The following is a 15,233-nucleotide window of genomic DNA, read 5'->3' as shown; positions in this document are numbered from 1 at the left end:
GTTCCTTGCCAGGCAATCCTGTACATGTTTACCTAGAAGTAAGTCCTGTTGACTTCAGTGGAACTTACTCCCAGGTATGTGTGTATAGAATTACAGCTTTAGGAGCTTATTGGAGGTTCTGCGAACTGCTAGGTTGGCAGGAGCAGGGACTGAGCAACGGGAGCTCACCCTGTTGCGGGGATTCGAACCGCCGACCTTCTGATCGGCAAGCCCTAGTCTCTGTGGTTTAGACCACAGCGCCACCCGTGTCCCTTGTTCAAAATTGGCCGGGTGCCTTTTGCACCTGGATATTGGCCCCTTGCAACTAAGTGAATATGCATGGGCTCCAGGATAGTGCCTGACATCTCCACTATCTGAAGGTGCATGCCTGGGAATCATTGGTTCTTGACTGTTTTCACACACACATCCTGTAGAATTTTATCAGTTACGTTTTATCTGCACAGTCAGAATGAATTTCAGGAACAAAAATGCTTTTTTCTGTGCAGCGTGAGCAGGGATCAACGTTATAGTTAATCATTGTTGTTTGTCTTCATTTACCCTACTCCACTGCCCTACATTATGAATGGCCTGTATCACCATTAAGAAAAATAGGTTGGAATGGGATCAAGTGACTTGTCTTCTTTAAGTTCTGCAAGCTCTTAACTTAGCTCAAGGTTGTCTTCTGAACCTGCCAGGTGTTGAACTGATAATCAATCACAGCCAGTTCATCGTTTGAAAATCCAAGACTTGAGAGCCACCTGGCCCCAAGATGGCAACCAGACATTCCGTTTGGGCGACTGTAACCATGGTTTAAGGAGCCATTTGGCGCCTAACTTATACAGTATATCTTGAGTTCCTAACTCTGTTTCTAAACCTGCCTTATACCTGCTGATTGGCTCTACCTGTAGGGCCTGGGAAAGGTTATTGTAAGGCTTGCCTTGTTTGTTAGGGAGAAAACGTTCAATTGCATCGGGGAAAGGAATGTTTCGGCAATTAGGTATTGGGCAATATTTAATATTCCAATCCTTTTGCAAGCCAAGATCCTGTTCCCAGTATTTGCAGAGGGGCAAAAGTGACGGAGGAAGCTCAACTGCTGACGTAACCACGCTTTGGCTGAGCTGGCCTCCTGTCTGTCAGCACAAGGCAACTTGCCAGCTGTTATACCTTTTTGTGGAGTCGAAACCCCTGTTGAGAATGGCAGCTGTTCTGCCTGAGATCAGGCAAGCAGAACAAGGATATGTAGTCCTTCCTGTGCATTTGACAGCTACTTGAGGAAGGCTTTGAATATTTATGGTTGATGTGGCATTTTGTCGTCTTGCTTTAATTTGGTTTTTTTATTTCTTTTAAAAATAAAACCTTATTGTATGCTGAGCACCAAGGGGGAGATTGCCCCGGAGTGATGAAGCATGTTACCGTATTTTTCGCTCTATAACACACACCAGACCATAACACGCACGTAGTTTTTAGAGGAGGAAAACAAGAAGAAAAAAATATTCTAAACGAAATAGTGGATATATGATTTTTGTGGTTCATGCTGTGGCCACAGACATGTGATCTGACAGTGAGTTTGGAGTAGCCCAGTGCAAAAATCCTGAGGATCCATGTGGATCCATGCTTTGTAACCATGGAGGAGGGAAGGAAGGGGAACCATGGATCCTCTGCTCACGACTGCAGCAGATCCCCTCCGCCACCCGCAGGCATTCACTCCAAAACACACACAGACATTTCCCCTTACTTTCTAGGAGGAAAAAAGTGAATGTTATGGTGCAAAAAATACGGTAATTTATGAGAGCAGGAAGACAATAGCAATTCCTCCAGTCCATTTCCCATTTAATCCATAGAAGTGCATGGTCATTCCTGGACCCACTTTCAGGGAACCTAAACCGAACATCTCTCCCCTGTATGATTTGGCTCACGTAAGTGTTTTGCTAGCGGTGCTTGCATTTTATTTATTTGCTCTTAGAGCATTTTTCTGTTTGCGCTTCTCTACAAACCCCCTCCACTCCCCCCCAAAGAAAAAAGTTCTCCTTTTTGATGGATGCCAGTGGGGAAGCTGCTGTGGAGCGATGGCGCATATTAATGTTACAGATTTGGTCAGAGGCAGACAGAACAGCAAATGGCAGATGCAAGGCGAACAGCAATGCTTTGTTTACTCAGCAAAAGCAGACATTGAGACGGCTGTTTTGCATGAAGACTTTTGTGAAAGCAGCTGAAATGTGGCAACCTGTAAAAGGGTAAAAGAGTGCTGGGAAATAAATCATAATGAATTGAAAAAAATGTTTAAAAGTTCTTTTCCAAAACAATCCAGAGTCCTTTTTGTTGGGGTCCTGCTAGCTAGGATTATGGGAGTTGTAGGCCAAAAACATCTGGAGGGCCACCGAGGTTGAGGAAGCCTGGAATAAGAGAACAAGAAGAACATACGTTTGAAGAAGATTGAAAAATGTTTATTGAATATATGGGGGGCGAATTGTGCTGGCAGCATTAAGATAAATTGAACAGTGTACACAAGTTTTGATTAATGTAATAATGGAATACTGAGTGGTTTAGTTTATGTAAAAATGCAGGGATTTATGATATGCGAAATGAACCATTGAAAGAGAAGAAGAGAAGTCACTGACATTTTAAGGTTGCTTAAACGAATATTCTAAATTGTAAAACAGAAAATTTCATAAAAATTATAAATATAAAAGAAATACTTTTGTGAAAGCTCCTTATGCAGATTTTAAGATCCTGTGCTGGTAACCAGAGAGTGTAGGGCAGGGGTCAGCAAACTTTTTCAGCAGAGGGCTGGTCCACTTTCCCTCAGACCTTGGGGGGGGCTGGACTATATTTTTGGGGGGGGGGGAATGAACGAATTTCTATGCCCCACAAATAACCCAGAGATGCATTTTAAATAAAAGGACACTACTCATGTAAAACACACTGATTCCCGGACCATCCGCGAACCGGATTTAGAAGGCGATTGGGCCGGATCCGGCCCTCGGGCCTTAATTTGCCTACCCGTGCCCGATATGATGACCTGTTTTTACATGAGTAGAATGTGCCGTTTTATTTAAAATGCATCTCTGGGTTATTTGTGGGGCATAGGAATTCATTCATTATTTTTTTTCAAAATGTAGTCCGCCCCCCCCCACAAGGTCTGAGTGACAGTGGACTGGCCCCCTGTTGAAAAATTTCGCTGACCCCCTGAATAGGTTGACCAAAGCAGTTTCTGATACTCAGGAACCTTGCTCAAGAAGGGTAATCTTTGGTTAGGACCCCTTGGTTGGGGGTCTGTGTGGCCCCCATGCAATGTAGGAGTTAGAGGGGGAAGTGGAGTTCTTTGTATGGAATTGCTTGTCTTGTCACGCTCTTTGGAACTGCTCCGATCTCCCTTCTTCCTGTCATGCTCCCCTGCCCTTTTCTGTCAGATTCGGAGCGCTATATGACAACAGCGTCTGGAAGATTGATGTGACCTCCGTTCATAGAAGACCTTTGAGAAGCAGGTCTCTTGCAACGTTCCAGGGGGAAAACAAATCCTTTGCAAGCTTTTCATGACTGCTCCTGAAAATGAAATGGAGACTTGTGTCTCTTTCAGCGCCATGAGAAGTAGCAAGTGTTTGTGGTGGGTGGAGGTCTTCCAGAATAGGGACCTGGGTGCAATTCATTCTCTCCCTACCCTGGCAAAAGATGGGTTGTACCCAAAGCAGGAGTGGGGAGGAGTGAAATGATGGGGGCATGGCTCTTGGGCCTGAAGAAATTAGACACACCTTCAGTTCAGAGGTGCAGCAGAATTGACTGCCCTCAAAGGAGGTACAGACAGAAAAGTGATGTGTGCTGACGGACAGGAGGTGAGCTTCCGTAAGGGCAGTTAGTTCTCTTTCTTCCACCTTCTAAGGCTCTGTGCACATCATTTGAAGCTCAACCCCTCCCAAGAACCCTGGGAATTATGGTTTACTCCCATTGGAATTCCCAGCACCCATTACAAACTACAGTTCCCATTTTTGAGTTGTAGGGGAAACATGCTTTAAATGTATGGTATGTTGTGTGCACAGCCTAAGAGTAACGTTGCTGTTTTTAGTGAAGCGTACCATCACCTTTAATTCAGAGAAAAGTGTTCCTCTACAGCCAGACATTGGGAAGCCGAGCCCTATGGGAAGATGCAAATGTTTGAGAGTTGCACAGAGGTCTTCTGTGTCTTTAGCAGGTGCATGGCAGGCAGAAACCTGGCCAACATAGTCTTTTTCAGCTTGGCACTATGGCGTTTGGGAAAATGCTGTGCTTCTGGTGTGGGCAGTGATGAGCAAACTTGGCCCTTCAGCTGTTTTGGGACTACAGTTCCCATCACCCCTCACCACTGGTCCTGTTAGCTAGGGATGATGGGAGTTGTAGTCCCAAAACTTCTGGAGGGCCAAGTTTGGCCATCACTGGGTGTGGGGAACCTTTAGCTGCCAGAAAAAGATGGCAGCCCTTGGCTGGGGGACAGGCAGTATCTTGGAACTCTCTTAGAAATCTTAAAGACTCTCTAGCCCTGTTCAGGTGTTCAAAGAATGTGTGAGGACACCCATGTTCACACTAGCCTCCCACTTCTAATGTCTCCATCTCTTCTGCCCCCAAACTCATGATCTTTGAATCCCCTAATGGGGCTTCTGCAAATGCATGCTTATTGTGGCTTTATTCTGGCCTCCTTTGGGAATAAGAACGCAAGGCCAGCCTTTATCTTAAATGTTCAGTTAAGGGTGGATTTGCTTCATGTGCTTGGGTCTGTTTTCATCCTGGCATCTTGATGGGGTTTCTTTTAGTTGTGGCTCCAAAATGCATCCATGCAAAAGCTGGCCCTGGGCCTGTTGGAGAAGCAAGTGCTTTGGTGGATCTCCCCGCCACATTTGGGTGCTGTTGAGAGTGTGCAACTGCGGCTTTCAGCAGAGAGCTCAGTGTGACTAGGGATGCTGGATGTGTCCATGTGTGGATGTCCCATTTAAGAAAGGGAAGGATAGCAGAACCGTTTGCGGCTGTGTTGACTTTTCAGCTAGCTTGGTGGCCCAGGTGCTGTGGAAATGACTCTGCAGCAACGCGTTTGACAGCAAAGGAAAGATGTAGCTTGAGAATGCCTGATTGCCTTGTGATCTCTCTCCTTTTAACTGCACTGGCCTGGTGCATTAGTGGCAGGGCGTCTGTAGCTGATCTCAAAGGCAGGGGAACAAGAGTTGGTCTGATTTCTGCCTTTTTGCTGCCCTCTGTGAATTAAAATACTGTGCGTCCTTGTCTGTCCTGCTCCTTCATGCCATATCGCATGCTGTTCAGCATAGCAATCGTCCATCAACTGAGCAAGGGGTGAGCGGGATTCTATTTTCTCATGTTCTCACTGTCGAGAGAAGTCTATCATTTCTTTATTCTCCCCATGTACAACTCTGTGCTCTGAGATCCAAAGCTGTCTTTGTGTGTGTACACACTGTCTTCCCTTGGAGCAAAGATAATTGATTATCTGTCGCCGGTTACATGCATAAGCAATTGACAGCCTTCATTGGGTTTGTCTGGGCATGTTGAATTGCGAGATTTCTCGGATTTATCATCCAAGAAAACCACTCTGCCAAGAAAGCTCTACCAGGTGATTCCCAACTTCTGGTGGCTGGGGGACCCTTCGCTTTCTTGCACAGCAAAAGATTTCTCCTGCAGTGTGAAAAACTTTATAATATCCTGGCCTTTCCAATGGAGCCTTCTTGCTATTATTCTACATGTATTGCTCCTCTGAGCTTAATAATAATAATAATAATTTATTATTTATACCCCGCCCATCTGGCTGGGCCTCCCCAGCCACTCTGGGCGGCTTCCATAGAAACCAAAAATACAGTAAAATATCACACGTTAAAAACTTCCCTGAACAGGGCTGCCTTAAGATGTCTTCTGAATGTCAGGTAGTTGTTTATCGCTTTGACATCTGCTGGAAGGGCGTTCCACAGGGCGGGCGCCACTACCGAGAAGGCCCTCTGCCTGGTTCCCTGTAGCTTTGCTTCTCACAATGAGAGAACCGCCAGAAGGCCCTCGGAGCTGGACCTCCGTGTCTGGGCAGAATGATGGGGGTGGAGTCGCTCCTTCAGATATACTGGACCGAGGCCGTTTAGGGCTTTAAAGGTCAGCACCAACACTTTGAATTGTGCTCGGAAACGTGCGGGGAACCAGTGTAGGCCTTTCAAGACCGGTGTTATATGGTCTCGGCGGCCGCTCCCAGTCACCAGTCTAGCTGCCGCATTCTGGATTAGTTGTAGTTTCCGAGTCACCTTCAAAGGTAGCCCCACGTAGAGTGCATTGCAGTAGTCCAAGCGGGAAATAAACAGAGCATGCACCACTCTGGCGAGACAGTCTGCAGGCAGATAGGGTCTCAGCCTACGTACCAGATGGAGCTGGTATACAGCTGCCCTGGACACAGATTTGACCTGTGCCTCCATGGACAGCTGTGAGTCCAAAATGACTCCCAGGCTGCGCACCTGGTCCTTCAGGGGCACAGTTGCCCCATTCAGGACCAGGGAATCCTCCACACCTGCCCGCCTCCTGTCTTGCTGCCTGTTTAGAGAAGAATTACGATGCAAGCAAGCCTTTCTCTACAGAGATCCAACAGGATGGGGGTTTGGAATTATAGGCATCTTGAATTATTTAATTTCTCACAGCACAGCTAGGAATTCTCTTGTGGTCCAAGCTTTGGAAATTGTTTTTCTTCCTGAAATGTGGAAAAAGCAAAGCGAAACAACACTTTCACAAAAGCACCCCGCCGGTCTCTTCAGTTCCTTTTTTTCCTCCCCAGCATCCTCCAACTTTCTCTGTTGATAAAGGCTCTTCAATCAGCACCCTCATCAGTCTGCTGGCTTTGTGTGTAATTGAGTCCTTAACGCTCTCCTGCACGTCTGAGATTGTGATGTCTTCAGGCTTGAAAATGGAAAGGAGAGAACTTTTGGTGGATGCCTTTGTCTTTGAAAATTTGCTTCTAGTTAGTACAGTGGTACCTCGGGTTACAGACGCTTCGGGTTACAGACTCTGCTAACCCAGCAATAGTACCTTGGGTTAAGAACTTTGCTTCAGGAGGAGAACAGAAATCGTGCTCCGGCGGCACCAGGAGGCCCCATTAGCTAAAGTGGTGCTTCAGGTTAAGAACAGTTTCAGGTTAAGAACAGACCTCCGGAACGAATTAAGTACGTAACTCGAGGTACCACTATAGAATTATACACGGCCTCGGATATTTGGGATGACGGGTGATACAGAAACGTGAAGGCCAAGGTCCAGCAAACCTTTTCAGCAGGGGGCCAGTCCACTGTCCCTCAGACCTATATTTGGGGAGAAAAATATGAATGAATTCCGATGCCCCACAAATAACCCAGAGATGCATTTTAAATAAAAGGACACATTTTCCTCATGTAAAAACATGCTGATTCCCAGACCATCTGTGGGCCGGATTTAGAAGGCAATTGGGCCGGATTCGGCCCCTGGGCCTTAGTTTGCCTACCCATGGTGAAGGCTATAGCTGCCTTTAAATGTGGAGGAGTATCTGTGCAGAATTCATTCCTTTCACCAGATTTATTTTGCAAGGTATCTTGTCCCCCTGCCCCCGACCAGTCCATCCACATTCTCAAGGAAGGTACTAATTTGCAAAGCATGTTTCACGGAGCAATGGGAAATTGGAGATCTCATGGGGGGGGGGCTGGGACCCCACCCCTTTCCCTAACACCTACTATTAACAAAAATGTTTGCCTGAAAGGAGAGCATTTTCTAGCTATTGTAAAACAAGTAAACCTGGATGTTAGAGATAAGATTGGTAACAGCATCTGAGTTGCTATGAAGAAATAGCCTAAAGTACAGAATTGTCTAAATGGGGTCTGCTTCTCCGTATTTTGAGTGGGAGTGGCAGTGGATTAGAGCATGGGTAGGCAAACTAAGGCCCAGGGGCCGGATCCGGCCCAATCGCCTTCTAAATCCGGCCTTTGGATGGTCCGGGAATCAGTGTGTTTTTACATGAGTAGAATGTGTCCTTTTATTTAAAGTGCACCTCTGGGTTATTTGTGGGGCATAGGAATTCGTTCATTCCCCCCCCCCCCAAAAAAAAATATAGTCTGGCCCCCCACAAGGTCTGAGGGACAGTGGACTGGCCCCTGCTGAAAAAGTTTGCTGACCTCTGGATTAGAGGTTTGTTTCAGCATCCATTAAAAAACTCTTTAAGTTTGGCTCTTTGTCACAAAGAGCAGCACACTGGACTCCCAGGCAACTTAAATACAATTCCTTCAATGAGCTCCCTTTAGGTTTCCAAGGGCTGTGGGTTTGAGTACCACACAGTTGCTTGGGAATCCAGTCTTGTACTGAAGACCCGCCGGCTGAGGTGCTTCAGGATTCATTCAGCCTTGATTGCGCAACAATCTGGCCGTGACAGCACAACTTTTAGCAAACCACATCGCAAAGAAGCGTTGCCAGTTTAAACCCATTGTCTGAAGTAGGAACCGAATCAAAGAATGGGAAAGAAGTACCCAGCCTCCTCACACCTTTACTTTTTGCTTTTTTTAAGTTCCTCTCAGTTAAGAACAACACTTCCCGCCATCTCCCAACATTTCTTAGGGACTTCAAAGGTTGTAGATCGAAAGTGATTATTAAACTCTTCTCTCAACCCTGCTTTAATCTGTGTTCTCTGCTTGCTCCAGTTCATTAGCATAGGGACAATCACTTGAACAAATGTAACTGCCTTGACTTCCTCTATCTCCTTTTGAATTTCGACTAATAATGATAGGCAATAGTAAAACATAAACCCCCACTATTACCTAATTCATCTGCTGGAGAAGGGGCGAGACCCTGTCGCCATAGTAACCCTGGTGAGTGGTTTTGTTAATGCCTTTTTAAAAATAAATTCTTTCCCCGGAAGACAAATTCAAAATATTATACATATTTGTACGTTTCTGGGACTAATGGGTTGAGAGCATGGTCAAATGCTTTTGAACTTCCATATTCTTTTTGGAAAGCTTTATTTGGTCTCGACTTGGTTATTGGCACAGAGTGGGCTCACCAAAAGCCAAAAAACCACAGTGGGACTGAAAATTCAGACGGGGTAATGTTTGCACTATGCATTTAAATTACATGGCTTCCCCCCAAAGAATCCTGGGAATTGTAGTTTATTAAGAGCGCTGGGAATTAAGGGATAAACTACAGTTCCCAGGATTCTTTGGGGAAGCCCATGTGCTTTAAGGTGTGGGTGTGACCTTGAATTTGGGGAAAAGGCAGTCACTTCTGCCTTGGAGGACAGAAGCTCTTATGTGCCATCTCTCCAGTTGGTTTTACAAAGGGGAGCACCCATGCATTCTGTCCCCCCCCCCCGCATTTCGAGTGGTACTGCCCATTAGGAATATTGTATTACATGATTTCCCCCCCCCCCACTTCAGTGTGACTACCATTGGGGGCTCTGCTGGGAAGCAGTATCTCCAGATCAAAGGCCGTATTAATTTACATTCTAGGATTTACATTTTTCATCAGAACCTTTAAAAATCACTGACCTAGTGTAATCTAGTGGGTCAGTGATTTTAAAAGGTTCTGATGAAAAATGTAAAACCTAGAATGTAATTTAGAGATCACACTAGACAAGAGTTTCAAAAAGCATGGGGAAAATGCACAGAATACTTCACAAAACAGTGCCCTAAAATACATACCCGGACTTGTTTCGATTAATTTCTGCAGGAGACTTTGTGGATATTTAAGTTATAATTAGAAAAATCTTAATAATTATTCATAAAGGAAACAGTTTACAAGGAGGCCAGATACAGGATAAAGGAAGTCCTTTATTTGGTTATTCATATTGTTGTATATTATGCTCATTGTATGTTATGTTCACGTTTAACGAGGGTGGATTTGTGTATTGGGTGGGGGGTTTATGTTATGTTGTAAATAAAATTCCAATAAAAAATTAAACAATCAAAATCAAATCAAATCACTGACCTAGGTGTATCCTTCTTTTTTTTGAAACGTTTGCATTAGGTAGCCATGTCCGCCAAAGCAATTTCGGAGCAGACAGGGAAGGAATTCTTGTACAAATACATCTGTACGTCCTCAGCCATCCAGAACCGCTTCAGATATGCCAGAGTGACTCCTGATACCGACTGGGATCGGCTAATCCAAGATCACCCCTGGCTCCTGACTGAGGTGAGCAGAACCGGCTGTAGTTGTTGTAACACACAAAGCAAGAACCCATAAAGTAAGAAGCTATACAGGCCCAGAACAAAATGCTTTTAAGCCTCCTTGTTGTGCAGACAATGGAACGTACACAGCTGAAAGTTCATCAGCATCAGGAACGCTTACATAAAGGACTCCAGCCACTCTAACGTGATGGAGGAAGAGGAGCTCTCCAAAGCGGGCTATAATAATAATAATAATAATAATAATAATAATAATAATAATTATTAATAATTTATTATTTGTACCCCACCCATCTGGCTGGGTTTCCCCAGCCACTCTGGGCGGCTTCCATAGAAACCAAAAATACAGTAAAATATCACACGTTAAAAACTTCCCTGAACAGGGCTGCCTTAAGATGTCTTCTGAATGTCAGGTATTTATTGCTTTGACATCTGATGGGAGGGCATTCCACAGGGCGGGCGCCACTAACGAGAAGGCCCTCTGCCAGGTTCCCTGTAGTTTTGCTTCTCGCAATGAGGGAACCGTCAGAAGGCCCTCGGCGCTGGACCTCAGCGTCCGGGCAGAACGATGGGGGTGGAGACGCTCCTTCAGGTATACTGGGCCGAGGCCGTTTAGGGCTTTAAAGGTCAACACCAGCACTTTGAATTGTGCTCGGAAACGTACTGGGAGCCAATGTAGGTCTTTCAAGACCGGTGTTACGTGGTCTCGGCGGCCGCCCCCAGTCACCAGTCTAGCTGCCGCATTCTGGATTAGTTGTAGTTTCCGAGTCACCTTCAAAGGTAGCCCCACGTAGAGCGCATTGCAGTAGTCCTAGCGGGAGATAACCAGAGCATGCACCACTCTGGCGAGACAGTCCGCGGGCAGGTAGGGTCTCAGCCTGCGTACCAGGTGGAGTTGGTAGACAGCTGCCCTGGATACAGAATAGGCTAAACTTTTTGCCCATGGGCAAGAAGAGTTTGGTCCCCGTATGTGCTGGCATTCGTCATGCTTACCTTGGTCCTGAAATAGACCCTTGTTTTCTTAAGGTCTTAGTTATAAATGATAATGATAATAAGAATAAGAATACATAAATTGCCTCCCCTTAAATGCATTGGTGCTTGTTCCACTTCCCTGTCTGGTCAGCTGTAGGTAATTCCACTCACCACAGGGGAGCGAGTCCCCTAACATAACCGCATGCCAGCGTGTAAGGATCCGAAAATATTTCTTCCAGCTGCTACTTTAAGGATCCTATTAATCCTTGAATTAATTCAGAAAGCCACCCGGAGCCCTTGCTGCCTTCCGGCAAAGCTCACGGAAAACTATATTCTCCTCGCTGAGGCATGCCAGCCACTGACTCACATAGCTAAGTGCAGGGTATTTAATTAGCCAGCAGTACAGCTGCCTTCCATCAGAGAGAAAAATGGGACTGTGTGGCAGATCTGTGCTTGGCTAAATGTGATTAAACTGGATGGCGGCCAGGAGATCGAGCTAGAGAAAGGAACTGGGGACAGGATGTCTCCTTGCACAAACTGGGGCAAGGCCCTAAAACTTCCCAAGGACCTAAGATTCTGTGCCCGTTAAAGTTTGCACCCCAAACATGCAACTGGCCACACTTGTCAGCTGGCTGGTCAAATACTGTGAATCACAGAATTGTAGAGTTAGAAGGGAGCCGTAGAATCATCTAACCCAAACCCCCCTCCCCCAATGCAGGAATATCTAGCTGTCCCATAATAAGGGGATCAAACCTGCAACCATGGCATTATCAGCACCACGCTCTAACCCCCAAACTCAGCCCTCCAGATGTTTTGGAACTACAACTCCTACCGTCCCTAGATAACAGGACCAGTGGTCAAGGATGATGGGAATTGTAGTCCCAAAACATCTGGAGGGCCGAGTTTATGGATGCCTGCTCTAACCAGCTGAGCTATCCAGGCTTGTTAACGTGGTAATATTAACAGCTAACTTGATTTGTTTCTGTAAGTAGGGTAAGGAATCGAAGCTGCCGATGATCACAATAGTTTTGTCGTCTTTCTAATTTAAAAAAGAAGGAATGGTTTTTGAATATTTTGTCAGCCAACTGTCCTAGCCCTATGCGGCCCAGGACCCTTGTACCTACGGGACCGCTTCTCCTGGTATGCCCCGCGGAGGACCTTAAGTTCCACAAATGACAACACTTTGGAAGTCCCGAGCCGCAAGGTGGCTAGATTGGTCTCAACGAGGGCCAGGGCCTTTTCAGCACTGGCTCTGACTTGGTGGAATGCTCTGTCACAAGAGACCAGGGCCCTGCAGGACTTGACATCTTTCCACAGGGCCTGCAAGACAGAGCTGTTCTGCCTGGCCTTTGGTTTGGACTCAGTCTGACCCTTATGCTTCCCTCCTCTTATGGTTTTGATTTATGGGCTACTATTAAAATGAGACTGCATTTTAAGTTGTATTTTAACCCGTATTTTAAATTGTTTTTTTCCCCCTTTTCTTTCCCCCCCTATTATGTTTTTATTATAATTTTACTGGTGTTAGCCACCCTGAGCCCTCCTCTGGCTGGGGAGGGTGGGGTATAAATAAATTATTATTATTATTATTATTATTATTATTATTATTATTAAGCCATGAGGAAAAAGCAATGCCTGCACAGTTGTGACTGCTTTCTTGTGCTAAAAATGTGTGCAGATTGCTTCCTTTTTTTAAAAAAAAATATATTTATTAGGTTTTTACAAAAAAGAAAAGTACATAACCACCACAAAAGTAAAAAGAATGTAAAAAGAAATAAAACATAATCAAAAATACACACAGAGCAGATCAAAACACTAGAATATAGAATACAGTAAAGAAAAGTTCCACCCAACCAAATACAAAAACATAAAAACTCCAACTTTTTCGATCATACTTAATTAACTTCCTTTCTTGATTTCCTCACGCCTCCCTTTTTTGTGTTCCTCTTTACCCAATCAGATACAGCAAATCCTTACCCTCTTTCAGATCTCATTTCTAATTATTAAGTTCATTCTATTATATCACCAATCTTTTCTCCTCGTACGTAAACACCTTTATAATATTATTCACTTTCGACATAATATCACTTTAATCTTTCCTCCTTTTCTGTTGCATTTTGTATACTTTTTAAAGCTATATCACTAATGCCTTATTATTTCCAAATCCAACATTATTTTAACATTCATAAACTTTGCAGTGTTTCTGCAGATAGTCTTTAAACTTCTTCCAGTCCTCTTCCACTGATTCTTCTCCCAGGTCTCGGATTCTGCCAGTCATTCAGATTGCTTCCAGGAAGCAACACTTATCTATGATCTTAGCTGTGCCGGTTTCTTTGTTATTTCTGCTATGTGACCTCTTTGCATGAAGAGCATACGAGAAACTAAACTAGGCCTCGCCCTTCTCGGAAACTGGCAAGTTGTTTGCAAATTTTTCACTTATCACCTGTAGGGATAGTTTTCCAGTTTTGGTTTTCCTTTTGCTAGAACATGAGCAGTGGCAAATTTTTTATCTGTGGTTACAAGAACCAATGTTCCCTATATTCTGAACAAAATGCTTGTTTAACCTGGAGGTAGGCTGTATGAAATGTGTATTGCTTTGTAACGATTTGTTGGGTCTCTGGACCATAATAAAGATTGTTGTTGTTGTTTTTTCCAAATCCCAGCGTCTCGTGGTGAAGCCTGATCAGCTGATAAAGCGGCGTGGCAAACTTGGCTTGGTGGGGGTGAATCTTGACCTGGAACAGGTGAAGGCCTGGCTGAAGCCTCGTCTCGGACATGAAACCACAGTGAGTGTTGCCATTATTTTTCTGCCCCACCTGCTTAACCGAGCTGTTTTGTCAAGATGAAATGCTGCAATAAGCTTCCTTTTTGAGGACGGGCAGGATATTAACGAAGCAAATAAAAAGCGACAAGATTAATTTATGACCTTAAAAGAAGAAATTTTCTGTGGCAGCCCACTAAGTTGTGGAACTGAGGCACCTTCATTAATATACCGTATTTTTTGCTCTATAAGACTCACTTTTTCCCTCCTAAAATGTAAGGGGAAATGTGTGTGTGTCTTATGGAGCGAATGCAGGCTGCGCAGCTATCCCAGAAGCCAGAACAGGAAGAGGGATTGCTGCTTTCACTGCGCAGCGATCCCTCTTGCTGTTCTGGCTTCTGAGATTCAGAATATTTTTTTTCTTGTTTTCCTCCTCCAAAAACTAGGTGCGTCTTGTGGTCTGGTGTGTCTTATACAGCGAAAAATACAGTAGCTTCTGGTGAATGCTGAAGACACACCTCTTTACCCTGGCCTTTGATACTTGAGGTGTATCTTTTAAAGACCCACCTTATTTATGTAATTTAAAGTTATTTTAAACTGTTTTTAGTATTGTGCTTTAATGTGGTAACCCACCCTGGGAACTTAGGGTGAGGGGCAGGGAAATAATAATAATTTTGTGAGAATTTAGCACTTCATAATGCAGGTGGCGAATAATACCTCTTGTTTTCGATATCTGGGTGGGGCTTCTCATTCAGAGTATGTTTGTTTCTCATTTTTCACAGATTGCCAAAGCTAAGGGCATACTAAAGAACTTCTTGATAGAGCCTTTCGTACCACACAAACAGGTTAGTTTTATTTGTACGCGCAAGCAGAGATTTGTACGCATAACAGTTATTGGGGGAGCACAGCATTAGTCTTGCATCGTAAAGGTTGCAGGGCTCCTTTCCTCCAGGACTCTTTTCCCCATGGAGTTGATTTTATTAATCAAACCAAAGAATTTTGAAAACCTTGGCAGAGAAATTGGATAACCTCGTCTTGAGGCAACGAACACCGTTGCAGAGAGGGGTATTGGAAGCTCTCAGCCTCCCCGTGTTCTCATTCATATACTTCCGTTGGTTCCGAAAACGCAGAAAAGCTCTGCTGGCCTTTGGTCTGGTAAAACCTTTACCATCCCGGTGTCTCAAATCCACAGGCGGAGGAATTCTACGTGTGCATTTACGCAGCCCGCGAGGGAGACTACGTGCTGTTCTACCACGAGGGCGGCGTGGATGTGGGGGATGTTGATACTAAGGCTCAGAAGCTGCTGGTGCGCGTGGACGAGAAGTTGGACGAGCCCAGTGTCAAGAAGCATCTACTGGCACATGCCCCGCCGAACAAGAGAGAGTAAT

The 15,233-nt window shown here is 44.9% G+C and overlaps 1 protein-coding gene and 1 long non-coding RNA gene across 3 annotated transcripts in view; one reads left to right on the top strand and one right to left on the bottom strand.

Moving 5' to 3' along the window:
* Positions 1–15,233, top strand: part of ACLY (ATP citrate lyase) — a 60,492-nt gene that overhangs the window by 5,002 nt on the left and 40,257 nt on the right. For both annotated transcript variants that reach the window (XM_081883858.1, XM_081883857.1), the window contains exons 2-5: positions 9,958–10,122; positions 13,748–13,870; positions 14,628–14,690; positions 15,038–15,228. In XM_081883858.1, coding sequence (XP_081739984.1) covers positions 9,964–10,122; positions 13,748–13,870; positions 14,628–14,690; positions 15,038–15,228 — 536 coding nt within the window. In that variant the 5' untranslated portion in view covers positions 9,958–9,963. The remainder of the gene's footprint in view (positions 1–9,957; positions 10,123–13,747; positions 13,871–14,627; positions 14,691–15,037; positions 15,229–15,233) is intronic.
* Positions 1–15,233, bottom strand: part of LOC309354443 — a 609,149-nt gene that overhangs the window by 573,428 nt on the left and 20,488 nt on the right. The window lies entirely within an intron of this gene.

This window comes from Podarcis melisellensis (assembly GCF_964234715.1).
Source record: "Podarcis melisellensis genome assembly, chromosome: 13".
NCBI classification, from domain to species: Eukaryota; Metazoa; Chordata; class Lepidosauria; order Squamata; family Lacertidae; genus Podarcis; species Podarcis melisellensis.
Note: the sequence above shows the minus strand (reverse complement) of the source record. Positions and strands in the feature narration are given on the sequence as shown.